At 38.4% G+C, this 18,814-nt stretch overlaps 1 protein-coding gene across 3 annotated transcripts in view; it reads left to right on the forward strand.

The window, feature by feature from the left end:
- Nucleotides 1-31: 31 nt before the first annotated feature.
- LOC121319352 (death-inducer obliterator 1-like) overlaps nucleotides 32-18,814 on the forward strand; it is a 36,417-nt gene continuing 17,634 nt past the window's right edge. The window contains exons 1-8 of one of the 3 annotated variants that reach the window (XM_041256706.1): nucleotides 32-151; nucleotides 7,133-7,309; nucleotides 9,969-10,082; nucleotides 11,720-12,488; nucleotides 12,897-13,055; nucleotides 14,369-14,684; nucleotides 15,108-15,314; nucleotides 17,109-17,310. In XM_041256706.1, coding sequence (XP_041112640.1) covers nucleotides 10,001-10,082; nucleotides 11,720-12,488; nucleotides 12,897-13,055; nucleotides 14,369-14,684; nucleotides 15,108-15,314; nucleotides 17,109-17,310 — 1,735 coding nt within the window. In that variant the 5' untranslated portion in view covers nucleotides 32-151; nucleotides 7,133-7,309; nucleotides 9,969-10,000. The remainder of the gene's footprint in view (nucleotides 152-7,132; nucleotides 7,310-9,968; nucleotides 10,083-11,719; nucleotides 12,489-12,896; nucleotides 13,056-14,368; nucleotides 14,685-15,107; nucleotides 15,315-17,108; nucleotides 17,311-18,814) is intronic. The other 2 variants (XM_041256707.1, XM_041256708.1) reach the window with 2 other exon arrangements.

An 18,814-nucleotide genomic window follows, 5' to 3' on the forward strand; every position in this document is an offset into this window, starting at 1 on the left:
TGTCAATGTGGGCGTCGCTGTTTCACCTCCCCCTCCGTGTGTCGAGTTGTTGTGTATCTACAAGCGCAGAGAAAATGGAGGCTTGAGCAGGACGCAGTAAAAAAAAAAAAAAAAAAAAAAAAGAAAGACCGAAATATACTTAAATTAAAAAGTAGGTAACGTTTGATTTCGCTTGGTGTTTCCGAAAAACAGACAAATCTTGTTATGATGTCTGAATTGCGTCAGAGAATCAGCGGTTTTTTTTCACGCGTATCTGATTTGAAATAAGGTTGGAGTTTGATGAACCCATTTTGTAGGTCGGTGGCGTGGTTGGTGTGGCGGGCGCAGGAGCAAAGCATGGGCCTATGTCGTATTTTAGCATTTTTAGAAACTAGCACAAACTAAAAACAAAAATATTGATACATGAATTGTTTGACGGAAAGTCGTTGCGTTTTCTCATGTGCCAACGAGGTGTGTGCGTAACTAGAAAAGTCCGGTTTGTTGTCTAGTGTTTTGGGCCTGTGATTTGAGATTGACCAGGTTTAGCCATTGTTCAAATATAATTGTAATTCCTGGCATTTTCTTTAAAACTTCGTTTGTATTGATTTAATGTAAGTGTGTTGTATATTTAGAAGCTCTTAGACTACGACCAAGTACTGTGCAAAATATACAAAAGATGTGTAAACGCAGTCTCGTGTGGGAGTAACGTACAGGTTTATTTCAACAACGAGGTTGATTTGACCAGGGTTGTAGTCTTTGACATATTTCCCCCTAAAATGTTTGACACCATAGATTTTTTTTCACCACGAGTTTTGTAAATGTAAATTTCCAGTATTTTGGTATTATTTACTGTTTCCTTGGCACCTAATTGCAGTATAAATCGATACTTACATAAGCGCGATGACGAATAGCATTCCTGTAATTGTGTGTGTGTGTGTACATTTACGTATGTGTCTAGCACTTTTTCACTGCCTTGGATTTAAAATGTTAAATTCTGCTATAAAGATATTGCTGTAATACCACATTATGCGATGTTGTGAATAGTGCCCAAACTGTGGAGACGGGCGCATTCAGATTTGGAGAACACAAGGTTGAATATGAATAGTGACAACTAAGCTCATGTAAAGGGTTTACTTCAGTAATTATTTAGATGGCATGAGCCAACTGTGAACTGCGTTTATAGCTTCGTGGCTAAATGTAGAGATATGTTTTATACAAAGGTCAATGTATTTTTGTTGCATTTTAATAACTAGGAGGAGTCTAGGGATACATTTTCACCTGACAGCATGTCACGGCTTTTCCGGTGAAGGGGGTGGGGCATGCTCGTAGAAAACACGATGGCTTCCTGTTGTTCTGCTAACTGAATTACATTACCTTTACGAAGGGGAATCGACCGCTTTCGGTTTTAGTTCCTGCACAGATGACCTTATAATTGAATCATTGTTGGATGCCAAGGCGATGTCACGCACTGCATGTTCTGGCACGTTGTTGCAGTTTTTTGTAGAACGATACCGGTTTTGCAAACGAAATGTTTATCCACCTCAAACTGTTTAGTGATACCAAGCTGCCAGTCACGATGGGAGTATCCATTGCCTCGTATTAGCAATGGTATACCCTTACAAAGTTTAAACGGTTCCAATAGACGTTTTGCCTTGAGCTTTATTTTTTATTTATATTGTTTACGATTAAAATGCTTGTTTTTTTGTGTTTTAGAACGTTTTGTGTGATTTTAGTTTGAAACCATTTTTAAGTAATTGTACCAATCGGGCAGATTCCTTATTCAAATATATGCAAATTGTAATAAGGAGCAAGACATCTCGCACATTTCTTGGCATCCTTCAGTACTGTAGCTAAGTCATGTGCTGTTATATGCCTATGATTAAGTCAGCAAGATCAGTGCAATGGTATCCCAAATGGTTATCCATTTAATGTCAATGCAGAATGAAGTCTGGTTATTTTTCAACACAGATCAGATTATCTTGTGCAGTTTGTTATCATTTGAACAGGTGAGCAGGTGCGCACTGATGAAAATCGAGGTTTAATTCGGATTCTGCTTGATGTCTTTCATTTTGACTTGGAGTTTTGATTTAAACAGTGCTTATATGTGGCTTACTTCACTCTTCTGGAAGGTTTTACTGCAGCATCCGTAGGTTTTTACACTTTCAGTTGTCATAAATAATACTAATGTTTCAGTATTTATTTTTCATGTTTCTTAGGGATTCAAATGAAAATGTAAAGTCCAAAACCTCTTGAAAGAAAAACATGCTGACTTTGCTGAAAAGACAAAGCATTTTTTTCATGTTTTTACTCATTAAAGCTGGCCAAGATAAAAAGGTTTTAATTGTTGCTTTTTTTTTTGGCCATTTTAAAAGGTAGAATATCCAGTCAATCAGAACTTTATTGGACAATTACTTAGTTACTAAGGCTCTGCTGCGAAATGTTTTTTGTAACTTATTTAATCTGAATAAAGTAAGTCCACATGGCTAGTGCATATCAATTCAAGGGTCAATTCATCATTTTAAATTTGATCGGGTGACGTTTTTTAAATTGTGGTAGAACTGAAATGAACGATGGTTACCGCAGAGTTCCAGACTTTTGCCCCATTTAATGAAGAATTTTCTTCTGCTGCTGGAAGGATTTTCATCCAAGTTAAATGAGATTACCCCCACACACTAACACATTTGCTGTTGTTAATTTACACACTGTTTGTAAGTTGAAATAAGCCTACTGTCCATTGTTATATGTTGCTGGTGCACTGTGAAAGCTTTAACAAAATATCTGACAAGTGCATTTGTTGCTGTGTGTTTCTCAATTTGCATTTAAATGTTACAGTTCATGCTTTTATTAACCAGCTGTAAGAATATATATATATTTTTTTACATACTTTTAGTCTTAAATGTGGGGGAACAGCTTGTCCTGTTGTGATAAAGCTTTATTTTCTCATGGTATATGTACACTGTCTCTGTTACTGTTTCAGTTTTGCAAGTACTGTCTCTAGAGAATTGCTTATTCAGACTAAACTTGCTAAAGGGTCTTTCTTTTATTAAGAGCATAAGAACCTCAGGATAATTGGAGGCACCCTGTTCGTCTCTCCTTCAGTCACACTGTACATAAACTATACATAAATTTGCTTGACTTTAGCAGAAGCTACTGAGACAAGCAGAATCCTGGGGATCTGATGGCATCTGTGCCTATCTATGTGTCAAACTTTACATGTGCTTACTCGCCATATTACTGAGGCTTTCAGTTCTAAAGTTTCTGGTGGAAAGTGAACTTCACTGACGTGCTCGTTTCAGAAGGTGAATTAGATGCAAAGTTGTTTAGTCTACAGAGAAACATTACATTTTATATCGATCAACCAGCCTACAGCCTACATTTCTTTGTTTAACCTCCATTTATTAATTCTATGCTTCTTGCATTTTACTGCTAGGTTTGTGTTCTGTATTCAATTTTAAATGTTTTTGTGCCTTGTAGAAATAGAAAACTTTTATGTTTTACTGTCATTTCTAAGTAAGAAATAATGTATGCATTTTAGTTAAATAAATATATAAAAAAATAAAAAAAAATATATATATATATATCTATATCTATATCTATATCTATATCTCAGGGTGACATTGGTTTAGTTGCTATGGTGATAGAAGTGACTACTTTATAACAACACAATGAAAGTAACCCGTGGTCATAGGTGAAACGTTTACCAGAGCATAGCTGAATCTGCTCATACTGTATGCTCAAGAGAATCAGAATCTAGTTCAGATGTTGAACACAGCTTCTCAGTCTGGTTCATAGTGACTTGTAGTATACATGCTATCTCTGTAAGGCTTGCCCATAATTTTCTGAAAGCTTTGAGCTAAGATAAATAAACCTGTACCAGTTTCAATATTGAGGTTAATTACAAGCAAACTTGTGATGTATTACTGTGAGTGGACTCTTCTTGAACTTTCTGATGGCAAGTCATGTCATATAAGAGAAATGTTTATCCATTCATGATGAAACTTGCTAAAGACAGATGGCTTTCAGTCCCTGTGTTTTACACTTGACAAGGGAAGCATTTATTTAATACATTTAGATATGTCAGATATTCTTTTGCACAAGTTAACTGGTGTGTCAGCATAGTGGAATATATAAGCACCTTGCTGCATGTCGATATGTGCTTTTTAACATGCTCATAAGGTACAGATCATGGTGGGCTGTTGCTTCTCTTTCTGATGCCTCTGAATTCATACACTGTTTGGTTTTGTAAGCTTTTGACCACTTATCTTTTGGTAACAATGTTTTTCCTAGGCTCATGACTTGCAGTATTTTGCATAGCCGATTTATCAGACCACTCTGATTGTAGGTGTATATATGTACATACAGGTATGTCACAGTTTATATTTTTATATATTTTATCCTGAGAATCGCTCACCCAATTGTGTTGAAACTTGAGTGTTGGGTATATGGAGTATGTCTTTGCCACCCTTGAATTTGTGTCTGTTTCTATAGAAGCACTTATCTGATTGCAATGAAACTTGATTGGGGTGTTTTTTTAGCACAAGTAATTGAGAGTATAATCTGGTGGAAGAGCGGAGTAGAGGGAAAAAAAATGTGGCAATTTTACATGCCGACAGTGTATTTATTGTTTCACAGCCACACTTATTAAAAAAAAACAAGCAAAACTAACCACTGGCCATATCGGTGATACAGACCACACACTTGAGACTGGTAGACAGCTGGTACACAGTTTTTTGTTCTTTAAATGTTTTATACAATAATGAACAGCATTATGTTGCAAGGCTGCACTAATTACACTACACTAGTCATGTTTAGCTAAAGTCATTTTGTGTCAAATCAGCCAGTTACTGACATTGTTTGAATAAGAGTGGCAATGAGGCTGAACAGTCTTTTTCTATGTTTACTGCAGTACTGTCATTGGTTATGAGGATGTTTGCTTTTTGATTATAAATCATTTTTTTGGTAGGTTTAGATTGAGTCCAAAGGCCTTTGACGGTATGTTCAGCTTGAGGCAATGATAGTCTGCTATGAACGAACGCCTGGCAGAACTGAAACTACCTTTTTGTATTGGACTAAAAACCAAGGACTGAATTGACAAAGGATTCTTGGTGAAAAGCAGTGTACAATCAGTGCTATGTGAAGCTGCTTGCTACTGTGAAGCATGCAGTGTGCTGGTGACAACAATACTTCAGCTTGTTTCTGATTTGAGCTCTGGGAAGATTACTGTTCATTTACTGATACATTTTAGCCATCATTTTATTTTGTTATTTAAATGGTCTTATATGGTTTGGGGCTATTGCTGGTGTTATGGTACTTCACACATTTGCTGATGTGTTCATTTTTCTCAATCTTGTCTTATAAATTTGTTTATTTTTATTTATACGTTATTTCAGGCATAAATGAAACAGTTTGTGCGTACCCTATTACTTTGCAATTTAACAAGAAATCAATGTTACTGCTCTTCATTTACTTGTGGAATACACATTGAATAAATATTAGAGCTTAAAACCTTTAGATCTGGTCCCTAAAAACCACAATTTGACCGCTAGAGACCATATTTCCACACGCAAGCTCATATGTTTTAATTTGCAACATATTCTGCTATTGATAGGGACTTGTAACTTGGTGCGGCTATTGTATTTGTTTTGTAATATAAAAATAGAAGTATATAAAAATAGAAGATAATGTGGGGTAAAATGATACATCATTAATTAAAACTGTAATGCTGAGATTTGGAAGGAGTTACTCACAACGCCCCCTCGTTGCACAAGCAGCATGTCAAGCATGGTGTCCATCATGGTCCCCTACCTGAGGCTGATGTTGCAAATGATGTTGTGCAAAACAATTCTTCTGTCAGTAGTTTTAACATAAATACAAATCATTGTCTATGCGATCTGAAGCAGCTGTTGTTAATTTAATCAGTATTATTGATTAAATGTGTAAACCAGGTATTTAATATAATGCAATGGCTAAAAACAGAAAAACGTAAATGAAGAACTCCTACTTAAACAAACAAACAAAGTGTTTTATACCTGTATCAATTTGATTCTGCAATGGCATTTTCAGAGAACTGATAAAAAGTATCCTCATTTGAATAATTAGAATTTCCAAATCCAGATTATTTTGATCCCGATTTTAGAAGTTATTGAAACACCAGTGCCTAATGTGTATTTACTTCCATAGATTTCAGACTTCTTTTTTATTTAAAGAAATATATATATTTTTTAAAAACAGACCAAAATTAAGAGTTTCAGGGTTCTCCCCAGGCCTTTAACAGATGCTACTGAAAAAGAAAAAAAAATGTTTTAATGAAAAAGAGCGACCCGATATTGTCAACGAAGAGCAACTTGTAGAAAGTGGGGCCAGTGCGAAAAAATGTGCAAGCTCTGCCAGAAACCCCAAAATAGATTGCAAAGGATTGGGGTGAATGGAGCAGTGTAGCCTGGGTACGAATTAGGGTGGATTATTATTCAAATGCTTTATCGTCGTATATATTTATGGTAAGGCAATTCAGTTAACTGTTCCCAGTTATAATGCTGTGCCGCTCAGCTATACAGATTCCTGAGGAGAGCCCTGGATGTGATGTGAGTCTTGTCTTGTTAGTTTTGGAAGCGAATTGTTTCAGGGATGAAACTCCTGCATCTATACTTTTAAATTCAATAAGCGATAACTGATAATGCATACTGTTAAACTTCTGCAGAGTAAATGTTTGCGTGCTTGTGCATAATTTAGTGAGGTGTGACTTGAATGGTGGTGATTTCCACTAAATACAAACATATGGTATGGATAATTGGTCAATTGCTAAACTAAACAAATAGACAAGACAGTCAAAGATTCAGGACCTCTTGCATTGTTACGTGTGCGCTAACATGGCGGCTTTTGTGATGTTTTAATTACCAAGACCAAACATGCAGAGATACTGGCGTCCGTACTAAATACACAGCAGTAACATTGTCGAAAGAAAAGGAAGTGAACTCATTGTTGGCTGTAACCTTCACTTTGACTTCTGACCTGATGTGATTGCCTGATTTCAGGTCATGTGGTTTGTCTGCTGGATAGGTGGCACACAGAGAGGTTTTCTTCACATTTGGTACACAGCTGTTTTATATGATTCTCTTGTCAACTGTCCTAATGAGTTTCTTCTGTTCCGTTTTAGAAAACATAGCCAGTGATGTGTGATGAGCTGGACCTTCTGAACGAAGAGATTGAGCGGCTGTCTCGCCAGACCATCCAGGGAGGAAGCTTCCAGATACCCCGATCTCTTCCAGTCGCATCCACTCTTCCCCTTTGGGAATCACAAGCTGTTCATGGTGCAACCAGTGAACTAAATGAGGTAAAGTTTTTTGTGTACTGGTTCTGACTATAATATCATGATTAGTTCATTCTAAGCCCAGTGGTGTTTCCCTTCTATAATATACCATGAAGGAGCAAGGAAAGTTGAATCCAGTGAAGAAATTTAGCTCTGGTGGTATTCCCAGCTGAGCCAAAAAAATGCCTCTGGGTGCTTTTGTCACCAGAGTAAGAACTCAGTATTGAGAACCTGGAAATTGAGCCGCGGTTATGGTCAACAAAATGGCGAATAGCATTGCGTTCTACAGACTATAATGTGCAACTGAACAAGGCTGCCATTTCTTAGCAGATGCTATTTTCTTGTTAGAAAATAATTGATTTAAAATGTTGTCTTCCCATGCACGTGGAGAAGTACATGTTTCTGAAATCTAAACACTTATTGCCATGTGTGTGCTTATCCTGTAGTATTTCATACAGGATAGAGCTGTGCAGACAGATTATAAATTGGCTTTATCAACACCGTGGTCTGGCCGTCGGCACCTGCTTGGTGTTGAGGTCTCGGTTTGAATCGGGTCTGGCAGCTCTTTGGGGAAATAATTTGGTGGCTGTTGTGAAATAACTGAAAAACAGTTTGGGAAACTGAAATGTTCTGGTATGGTATTTGCATAGGCTTGTTATCCTGCAAGGTGCTGCTTGCCTGTTGATAACTACAGCACCCAAACTCATTTTGACGTTTTAACTACAGCATATATAACTATATTTTATATATATATATATATATAAAAACAGGATCAACACAGCAGCTCTTGAGCCTCTATTTAAAGGTTTTAGACAGCAAAAAGTAAAGCGGATTATGCGTGCGCACGCATAGTGATCTCTATGGAAGGACATCTGGGTCAAAAACATGTTCTGCTGCTTTATAGAGAGCCAAAATCTCATGGGATAGAAAAGGCAAGCAGATTATTCTGAAATGCCTCACTTAAACAGTGTCCAACTTGTTGGAAATGTTGTGTAGTGATTTTTACATTTAGGCTTTATAAATTTATTTTTTGTTGCGCCTTTGTTATGTGGACTGTAATAAACGAGAACCAAAACAGATCAGTTTCTTTCCCTTTAATTTGACAATGCCCTTTCCATGTTTGTTTTTATTTGAAGTGTTTAAAGAAATTTCAGTTTGCTTGCTTGTTAAACTACAAAAAAGGCACAAGTATGTAAATGTGTCTATGGCCACTGTTTACTGCGAAGAAACAGCAATGGCAAGGAATGAAAATAAATTTCAAATCTAAATAAAATGCGGTGTGAATTTTTTGTACTGTTTATTTCCGAAATAAGCAAAACGAGGTTTAACTTGAACTGCTGTTTGGCATCCTGTTTGTTTTGCAGTTAATTCGCTAGGGTGAAGTAAAGCCTACACATTGTATTCTTTGCTCCTGGGATAGGATATTTTTCTACTTTTAAAGTGTTACATATTGTAACGTCTTGCTGTAAAATAAAGGCCCCCCCCCCGCCCCCGCTGCTGTGCTGTCATCTGTGCTGCGTTCAGAGCAATATAATGGCTTTTATTACTTTTTGAAAACAAACAAGTATTTAAATTGAACGAATATTTGAACATGAAAATCCCATGCTTGTTCCACCACTTATATAAAAAATTTATGTGTTTTGTAAGTGAAAACATATTCGTGTCCACTGTCTCTTTATTCAATTTCTTTAGGCGATCGTACAGCATGAGCATCTGTTTGTAGGGCTTCAGGAGTCAGGCATTCAGTTCCCACTATTTCATCTTTCTGTTCCTAATGCTGAGTCGTCTGATGTTTTGGTGACTATGTTGAGTGACACAGATCCCCTCCTGCCCTCATCTAGTGCTCCCTTTCAGTTAGACCTGCAGGGGTCACCCAACCAAGGCTTCAGCAAAGCTTCAGGTAAAGGCCACAGGCCAGAGGGAAGGTTTCTTAGAGTTAAGTCAAGAGAATTCACTTTAAAATCGTAAAGGCTATAAATTGTAAAGTTTTATGTGATTGTCACAGGGTTGGTTTGCACATTGTTGCTCGGTTTAGTTTTAATTTTGTAATCACTTTTTTTTTTTTTGGTGCATAAGCTGGGCACACATGTTTTTGGCTGAATATTGCTAATCCTGAACAGAAGTTCAATATGCAAGAATGATTATTTCATTTTATCTCAATAAGCAACTTGAATGCTATTAGCGAGTAATGTTTTGGTACATTTGACACTTTAAATATCTGCTTTTGTCTAGTACCTATTTCTAAACTCAGATTAGGTGCTGCTGTTCAGAGTTTTGGCATGATTTTCTTTTTGTTTGCGAAGTACATTTGGGTTTACAAACAGACAGAGTAGATAGAGAATAGATGTGAACAATGAACTAAACTTAATGATCCAATACATGCTTACTGTAATTCAGGAATAACTTCTACAGGTGCCTTACTTCAAAAGGATGGTGATATTGCCTTCTGCTGCCCTGGCAGCGGGCACTTGGTTAAGAAACATGGTAAACTCTACCATGGTACAGACATAGTAAGCAAAAACATGTAGTGCTCGGGGATATGTGGTGAAACATGTTCTGACGCCAGTAGGACACTTTTTTTGAAAACTGCATGTGGTGAAAATGGTTGGTGTTTCACTGTTGCTGCAAAGTGTTATAATGCTTGATCCAGAATATAATATTTTTCCTCATTGGTTTACTGTAGGTATTCTGTTTGAACATAGTGACACGTCAACCATGGAGGACACTGTAAGCTCTGAGCTCTCCCAAGTCCCGGAATCAGAACAGAGCCAGGATGTCATGGATATCGGCTCTAGAGGTATGAGCATTTGCTTTAATTCCCATTTGAGTAGTAAGAGTGTATTGCACGTCTGTGTAATCCGAAGAAAAAGTGCTGTAGTTTTGTGAGCAACTGCTGGAATGTACTAGTGTCCTTAACATAGTTCAGATGCTGTGGAGCAATTTATTTATGTTCTTATCGAAGTCTTAAAGCTCGGAGACAAAGCACGCTCTTCTATGCCAAAAGAGTAGACAGGCTTGTCTTTATATTCCTTAACTTGGTCAGTTACGAGTTAATTACGAACTGTTTGTACTTTTCATACGTATGGGACAACTGAATAGTTTCTCTAGATTGAGACTGAAGCACTGTGTATTTGACCCTGGTTATAATTACATGTGCAGTGATAATCAGAACAGACATGATGCTACATTAAATCCAGTGATGAACTGTGAGTAGAATATTATTCTGATGCTTATTTAAAAAAAACTCTCCTTTTGAATATTTCTCTTGTGTTCGCCTGCATCATGCTGCTCAACACTCTGTGTCCAAAGAGGAAAACAAGTCCTCTTAGTGCTGACTGCCGGGTCTATTATTATTGTTATTATTATTATTATTCATCAATTTACTTCAAAATGGCCTTTTGTTTATCTTGCTTAATCTGCATTGGTTGCAGTAACAAATTCAAGTTTAACCGGATATGTTATATTTTAACCTTTTTTTTAAGTGAACAGTTTAAGTTGTGCTGCATTTAAGCAATGTATACTTAAATGTAACAAGTTGTTTTTCTACAGAAGTGTTTTTATTAGTACAAATGCAAAGTGTTATTTTTGTGTCGCTGTTGTAAAACAACTCTATAAATTACTGTCAAGCACATAAAATAATGCTTAAGAATTATATTCATTTTCTGAAGTAAATGCAACAAGTAAACAATGCATGTTCATTTTTGTCAAATACAACAAATAAACGATATCTGTTCATTTGAACAATTTAAATATACGCTGTGTCGTGTTCTGGTAGTTTACCTGCATCTGTTATTGGTATCGGCCAATATGGGTAGATAACTCTGTATCTGACAAGAAAATCTTTATTGGTGCACCCCTAGTTGTATTGTATTTCTGTAGGGCCTATACATTTTGCATATAAATATTTGCATTGAAAGAAATCGTGTTGGGATTTTCTTACTGACCACAGGTTGGGAATCTCATTTAGACCCATTGAGGAAATGGCTGTGGAGAGCAATGTCAATTTCTGAGTGAAAATACGTATTCAGTTGTGTTTGTAAGAACATTCTTAAATACATTTATTGAGAGTATACAAATACGGAAGTATATGGAAACACAGAAAATTAGTCCAGAAAATATGAAATATTGTATATAATAAGTTAAGTTTTGGGTGAAAAAAGGGATGCTCGGATGCACCTGATTACCCCCTTCTTGTTTTAAATCAATTAATTTTTTTTGCTGCAGTATTGGTACAGTGTTGAGTCAGAGTAGCTGTATACACATTCACATTTAGCACTGAATTTGTGTTTAAATAAGTCGTAAATGAACAGTACATCCAAATAATTAAGTGAACAGTCTCTGTTATATCTGTTGCATTGTGACCGGATTTATTTTCTTTTTTTTTTTTTTTTTTTTTTTTTTTTTTTTTAATAACATCAACTGTGGGTGAAAAAGAAGACCAAAGCAATGATGACACTGAAAATATAGAGGGTGACTCGGTAAAAGTTGTCCAGCCGACCAGTAAGGAGTTTAAGAAGACATGGGGTTTCCGTCGAACCACCATTGCAAAACGAGAGCTGCCCGGAGAGGTGGACCTTAATGATCCGTTGAACGCACCCCTGCGCCGCAGTGGCCGTCAGTCGAAGAGAACGGATAAGATGGAGGAATTTCTGTCTACGTCGAAGCGCCGTGGGAGGAGGAGCGCACCGGCTAACCTAGAGAGCTTTGACCCCACAGACACAGAAACGGCCTCTGAAGCCAGCTTCGATGGGAATTCAGAGACCAAGACCCCCAGCCAAGCCAGCGTTGAAAGCCTGGACCTGAAAGCAACCCCTGATGATGATGGAGGTAAGAATGAACCGGACGCTGCTTCCACCAGCGAGGACAACAGTGAGGCTAGCGACAGTGACGAACTGACTCTGAAAGAGCTGCAGAATCAGCTAAGGAAGAAACGGGTGGCAGGTGCCTCAGGGGCTGAGGAAGAGAGGCTGGAAGAGGTTGAAAGTCCAGAAAAGCCTGTGGGTGAGACAGGCGGCAAGATGCTGTCAGGCAGCCCAGAGAGAGGAGATGCAAAAGAGAGTGCAATTAACGATGCAGAGACCAAACCAGGACAGAAAGGCAGCAGAGATGCTGGACGTGAGGGACCTTCAACCATCAAATCGGACGCTGAGGGTTATGATCCCAATGCACTGTATTGTATCTGTCGGCAGAAGCACAACAACAGGTATTTATACTTTTGGTTTTTAAAATTTAAATTGGTGCTGTCAATAGAAATACAAAAGTGGCTGAAGAACTAGTGGCCAGCACCTCGTACCCAAAGTATAGATCCTTGTGTGAAGTCATTCAAATTCTCTAACTTGGGTGGTGATTACTACGGGCCTTTATGGGGTTAAATTAGGTGAATAGCTCAGGTGTGAAAAGTGGTATTTTTGGTTGTTGCTTTCATTATTTCAATTCAACTTCCCACCTGCCAGTAGGAAAGACAGAGATAGGGGCTTGTGTTCATATAAAAGACCACAAAGTCAGGTGATGATGATGCTCATGCTGCTCCCGAGTTCAATATTGGCTGTCGAAAGACACATACCTGTAATTGATTATAACAATGTAGTTTTTCTCCTGCACTTTCCCCCAGCCCCAGTGACGGGTGCCTTGAGAGTTGCAGCAGTGTGGTCCCATTGAGAACAGCAGCTGGTGTGTCAATGACAGAAAGTAGAGCTGACAAACAGTTGGCAGACAGAGATGAGAGAGGCACAGGACAAAAGAGACAGGAGATAAAGTCAACAGTAGCAGGGTAACCAAAGAATAAAGGAACATTAACCCTTAGCTGTCCATTTGTTCAGCGCCTGTCAGGATCGTCGGGTCCAATTAATTTTCACACGCTGTTTTTTTACACTGTTTTAAGTGTTTTTAACAGTAAAACAGGTTTAACAGGACACTATCAACAGGACACTCAGTACTGCATCTCCAGCCCTGCCGCACCCCTTGTTTGCTGTATTTATCACATACCTCCTCATAGTAGTGCACACTAATATATAAATCCTTTCCTGATCACTCTTTTTATCACCAAACTCCTCAATAATGCAGTCCAGTTTTTCACTAAGAGGAGATGCAAAGCTCCACAATTCCCCTACTCCATTTGAACAAGCTATTTAGAAGTAAGGCAATGTTATAGCAAACTTTCACTAATATAACTAAATGCAGCCCACATGGCAGCTGGTTACGTTGATTTGAAAATAAATGTCATATTGTGAGATGAAGTTTTATTAGAAATACTTGTTAGTTCACTACTGTCAGATCTTATTTGTGATCCAAGCGTCTTCTATGCTGACCTTTTATTGAACCTTATTTTAAAAAAATGTCAGTACCAGTAGATCTTAAAGTGAAAGAATATAAAACTACTTGGTGTCTGATTACAACATTAACCCTTAGCGGTCCATTTATTCAGCGCCTGTCAGGCACGTCAGGTCCAATTTATTTTCACACGTCTGTGTGTGTGTGTGTGTGTGTGTCCCAGTAAAACCGATTTAAAGGGCATTGCAATAAGCGACATCAGTACTGCATCTCCAGCCAAGCTCCACCCCGTGTTCGCTGTATTTTTTACATACCTCTTTGCAGACTTGCATACTGGTAAATCCTCTCCTGATCACTCATTTTATCACCAAAGTCTTCAATAATGCGATCCAAGTCATTATTTTATTACTGTAACATCTCAAAAAGCTCTTCAAATGTCTGATATTCTTTGAGCGCTGTATGTGAAAGCAGCGATCTTGTTTTTTTATGTCCGTGATAGGTCTGTGGTGCATGGCCTCTGTGTATTGCTCAGAAGCAGACCATTTTTTTTTTTTTTCCGGCTTCTCTCGGCGGCAATTGATCTTGCTAGGCCATTGAAAGGTTTTCTTGACTTTTTCCGGGGGAAAAAACGATTAGAGACCCGTTCTTGACGTCTTTTTGAATGGAAAGGGAAAATTGTAATGTCGGACCTGGTCCGATGTAGGACCACAAAGGGTTAAAGTATACAGTTATTGGGGTTAGCAGTGACCTTATTTGCCCAGAACCTTAAGCAAAAAGTTTGAATTTGCTTGTGTTTTGTGTCTGTCTAATCAGGTTTATGATATGCTGTGATCGCTGCGAAGAGTGGTTCCACGGGAACTGTGTCGGCATCACGGAAGCCCGTGGACGCTTGCTGGAGAGGAACGGAGAGGATTACATTTGCCCAAACTGCACTCGCTTGCAAAGCCAGGGAGACAGAACTCCCCTCACAGGGGAGGAGCAACCAGAACTGAACTTGGGGAAGACCTCTGAAGACCAAACTGCTGCATCTGCTGACGCAGAGAAGCCAAGCGAGGATCAGGGAATAAAAGGCAGGATAGAAAAAGCCACAAATCCCAGTGGCAAAAAGAAAATTAAATTATTCCACCCGGTATGTAGTCAAATTCAGTCTTGGCAGCTGGGGGTTATAATCTTGCTCGAAGCTGAATTGAATTCAGCTTAATAGTTGATGGGCTGTACAGTTCACAGACAGTATTGCATTATAATGCGTAGCACCTAAAAAATTAAAGGCTCTGTCAGTTCAGACATAGTTTAGCCTTAACCCCACAATGTCCATTTTGCCACCGGAGACTCATTTTATTCCATCTGGAAGTGGTGCTTTCCAGCTTAATTTACCCTCAGTTTTGGTATCATTAGGGCAAACAAAGATGCTAGTATGTGTGAATACACTGTTGTTTCTGACCATGTAATCCCAGGTACAAGGGTCTATTTCAGACTCCCAGATATCTGGGTAAGTTGTTTCTACTATGTTGGCACAGCAGTGGATGTTCTAACCTCTTGAGTTTATTTCCAGGTTGTTGAGACCAGTACACTCCCGAAGTGTATTGGTTCAGGGTGTTCTAACCATGCCTTGCCAGACTCGGTTTACTGCGGTAACGATTGCATTCTCAGACATGCTGCTGCTGCAATGAAATCTCTAACGGAGGTCAAAGAACCAAAACCAAAAGAAAAACCTAAACTGAAAGTGCAGAGAAAATCACCTTTGAAAACTTCACCCAAGGTAACCTTCTGTTTTGTGGTATCTGTTAAAATCTATGACGAGCAAATGTTTTGAGTGTATAGAAAACCATTTATCAGGGATTCATATCTGTCAGTGAATAGACAAGTTGGTCACCAATCTAAAATGTTGAGCCACATTTTTTTTTTTGTGTCTGGGTTGTCCAATGGGTGCTGCTTTTAGTAATTGCAGAATATGGATTTTAGGTGGTGGCTGAACAATAAAGTAATTTTATTAAACATTTAATCAGCAGAGAAAAGTACTGGTAGTGTGTTCTGTAACCTAGTTTGTTTTACCATGCTCATCGGTGTTGCTGTCTTAAACAAAAAGGTTAAACAGTTGTATCAAATAAACAGTGCACTGCGTTTATAAGAATCGCATCCGGGGCTCCCAAGTGGCGCATCCAGTAAAGGCGCTCTGCGTGAGTGCAGGATGTGCCCTGTAGCCTGGACATCACCGGTTCGAGTCTGGGTATGCCTCCACATCAGCAGTTTAAATGCAGTATACAAATGTCACTGGTGCTCAATCACCGAGGACAATACATCAAAACAAGTCCTCGTGGGTAAGCAGCTTGTTATGATCACAATTATGTTTACTCAAGTTTTACTTGAGTTTTAATTGCCGTGTGTGTGCCGTATGTGTAATGGCCTTTTGAATTAAAATGACAGTACAATATTTTTTTATCAGGACTACCTCTGCATCAAAGCATCTGTGGCTTGCTTTTTTCCCCATTTGCAAAGGTGCAAATCTTAGTTTTTCACTAAGAGGAGATGCAAAGCTCCACAATTCCCCTACTCCATTTGAACAAGCTATTTAGAAGTAAGGCAATGTTATAGCAAACTTTCACTAATATAACTAAATGCAGCCCACATGGCAGCTGGTTGTTGATTTGAATATAAATATACCATATTGTAAGATGAGATTTTATTAGAAATACTTGTAAGTTCACTACTGTCAGATCTTATTTGTGATCCAAGCGTCTTCTATGCTGACCTTTTATTGAACCTTATTTAAAAAAAATGTCAGTACCAGTAGATCTTAAAGTGAAAGAATATAAAACTACTTGGTGTCTGATTACAACATTAACCCTTAGCGGTCCATTTATTCAGTGCCTGTCAGGCACGTCAGGTCCAATTTATTTTCACAACCCCCCCCCCCCCCCCCCCCCCCCCCCCAGTAAACCCCCCCCACCCCGTGTTCGCTGTATTTTTCACATACCTCTTTGCAGACCTGCATACTGATAAATCCTCTCCTAATTACTCGTTTTATCACCAAAGTCCTCAATAATGCGATCCAAGTCATTATTTTATTACTGTAACATCTCAAAAAGATCTGCAAATCTGTGATATTCTCTGAGCTCTGGATGTGGAAGCAGCTACCTCCTTTGTGTATGTCTGCTTGTCTGTGTATGGCGCAGCTACTAGGGCTATTGTTCACACACCCCTTTTATTTATTTATTTATTTTTATTTATTTATTTTTATTGGTTTCATTCGTCTCCTATCTGTCTCACTCGGCCATTGAATGGTTTTCTCTGCTTTTTCCGGAGAAAAAACGACTAGAGACGTGCTTTACGTCTTTTCAATGATGTTGGATGGGGTCTGACATTGGACTGGAAAGGGAAAATCGTAATGTCGGACCTGGCCCGACATTGGACCACAAAGGGTTAACATAAGTGTCTTAGCAGTAAATGTTCAGATATTGCGGTTAATTAAATGTGAGTTTTAACGGACAGGCGTAACTCTTGTTTTTTGTATTACAATGTATACAATTTTATTTATTTATTTATTTTTTTACAGGGGCAAAAGAGAGTTTGTCCCGAACGGAAGGTTGTGAAGAAGACCACGGGGATGGTTAGTCAGCCAGCAGGAACATCCGAACCAGAGGCGGACCAATCCGGACAGGAAAGTCACACGCCGTCCTGGTCCAGCGATCATAATTACAATGCAGTACAGACAGAAAAGACTGCAGCCATTTCGTCATCTATGTTTTACAAATCGTGTATGTATCTCCCAGGGGTTTTCAGCATTTTTGTATTTAGTTTACAGCCTTACCACATGGTGACTCCCAATGACCAATAGCCAGTAATTTTAGGGATTTCTGCTTAATAGCAAGGAAGGTTTTTGAAAGCTAGTTTGAAATGTTGGATGCGCAACTCACAGTAGTGACCAGATCTCCTTCAGAGAAATCATTCCCCTTCTGGACAGGTAAGATTTAAATAGTGACACTAGATCTAAACATGAGAATAGCATGGAGAGGGCCAGGGGTGTATAAATTGATGCAAGAGAAAAAACAAACAAGTAATAGCTATAGTGGAGAGTTTCACAAGCATTGGTTGGCATGATGGTGTGCTGGTTTTTGAAGAATACAGGGTAAGTATTGAAATGGTTTAGAGCCTAAATCTCTTCTATTATATTAGAACTTCTAACTACTGTAACAAAATACAGCTTTAATCATCAGCTGAACTCACTCCTGAAGGTTTGTTTTGTTCTAAACAGCATTTCACTACACTTAGTTATAACGACAGACAACACCCAGTGCTTAACTTCTGTACCTAAATTACTTGCAAGCTTCTCCATGAACTACCAGTGAACAAAGAATGTCATTATGAAGATGAGCTCTGCTTTGGAGCTGCTGCGTTTAGATTGAGACTGTTATGCAAGTCTTCACCTTGAATGCCATTGTACTTTCACCTGCTTTAGAGGCAGTCAGAATGCAGTCAGAAACCTTTGCTTCATACCCACGCGTTCATCGTAGACGTGGCTTTGAACGGCACTACTAGACCTAGTGTTTGCTCTGGCACATTTTGATTATTAAACCAAATGTTTCTTAATCGTCTTATTAAGCAAGTTAAATATGATGAGGGGGGGGGGTGGGTGGGGGGGGGGGCACCTTTTGGCATTGCCTTGTAAAGTTCCACATGGTTCCTTTGATATCGAGTAACTAATTCATTTTTAAGTTTGTCCCACCCATTATGGAAACCTTGTTTCATTTCCTGCACTGCCCCAGTTGATGACTTGCATCTGTAACACAGGTAGGTAGTGATTTGAGTCCTCATTTTTGTATATAAGCACATGGCACCAGTGAAAAAATGCAGACAACAAGTAAACACTTCTGTTGTTACTGTAAATCTAAACAGTTCCACTTTAATATAATCCATATACTAGAACATGCAGTGCAGATTAAATGTATATACTAGAATCCCAATATAACACTACCTCAGACCTCCACACATGGCATAAACCAGTATTGTGGATGGATATTTGTTTAAAGCAATGACAGTTGCTTTCTACTGTAATGTGTCTTATTTTTTGCAGAATACTGATTTCATATTGCGCATTCACGTGTTGCTAAAATAAAGACAGATGTCACAGGTGTATGCAGTTTATTTTATTTCCTTAATTGTTCAATGACAGAACTGGTCCCAAATTGTCACTTACATTCAGTAACTAAAAACTCATCCACTACGTGCATTATAAGTATTTTTTTGCAACTAAAAACGCGT

This window comes from Polyodon spathula, chromosome 8 (genome assembly GCF_017654505.1).
Source record: "Polyodon spathula isolate WHYD16114869_AA chromosome 8, ASM1765450v1, whole genome shotgun sequence".
Taxonomy (NCBI): domain Eukaryota; kingdom Metazoa; phylum Chordata; class Actinopteri; order Acipenseriformes; family Polyodontidae; genus Polyodon; species Polyodon spathula.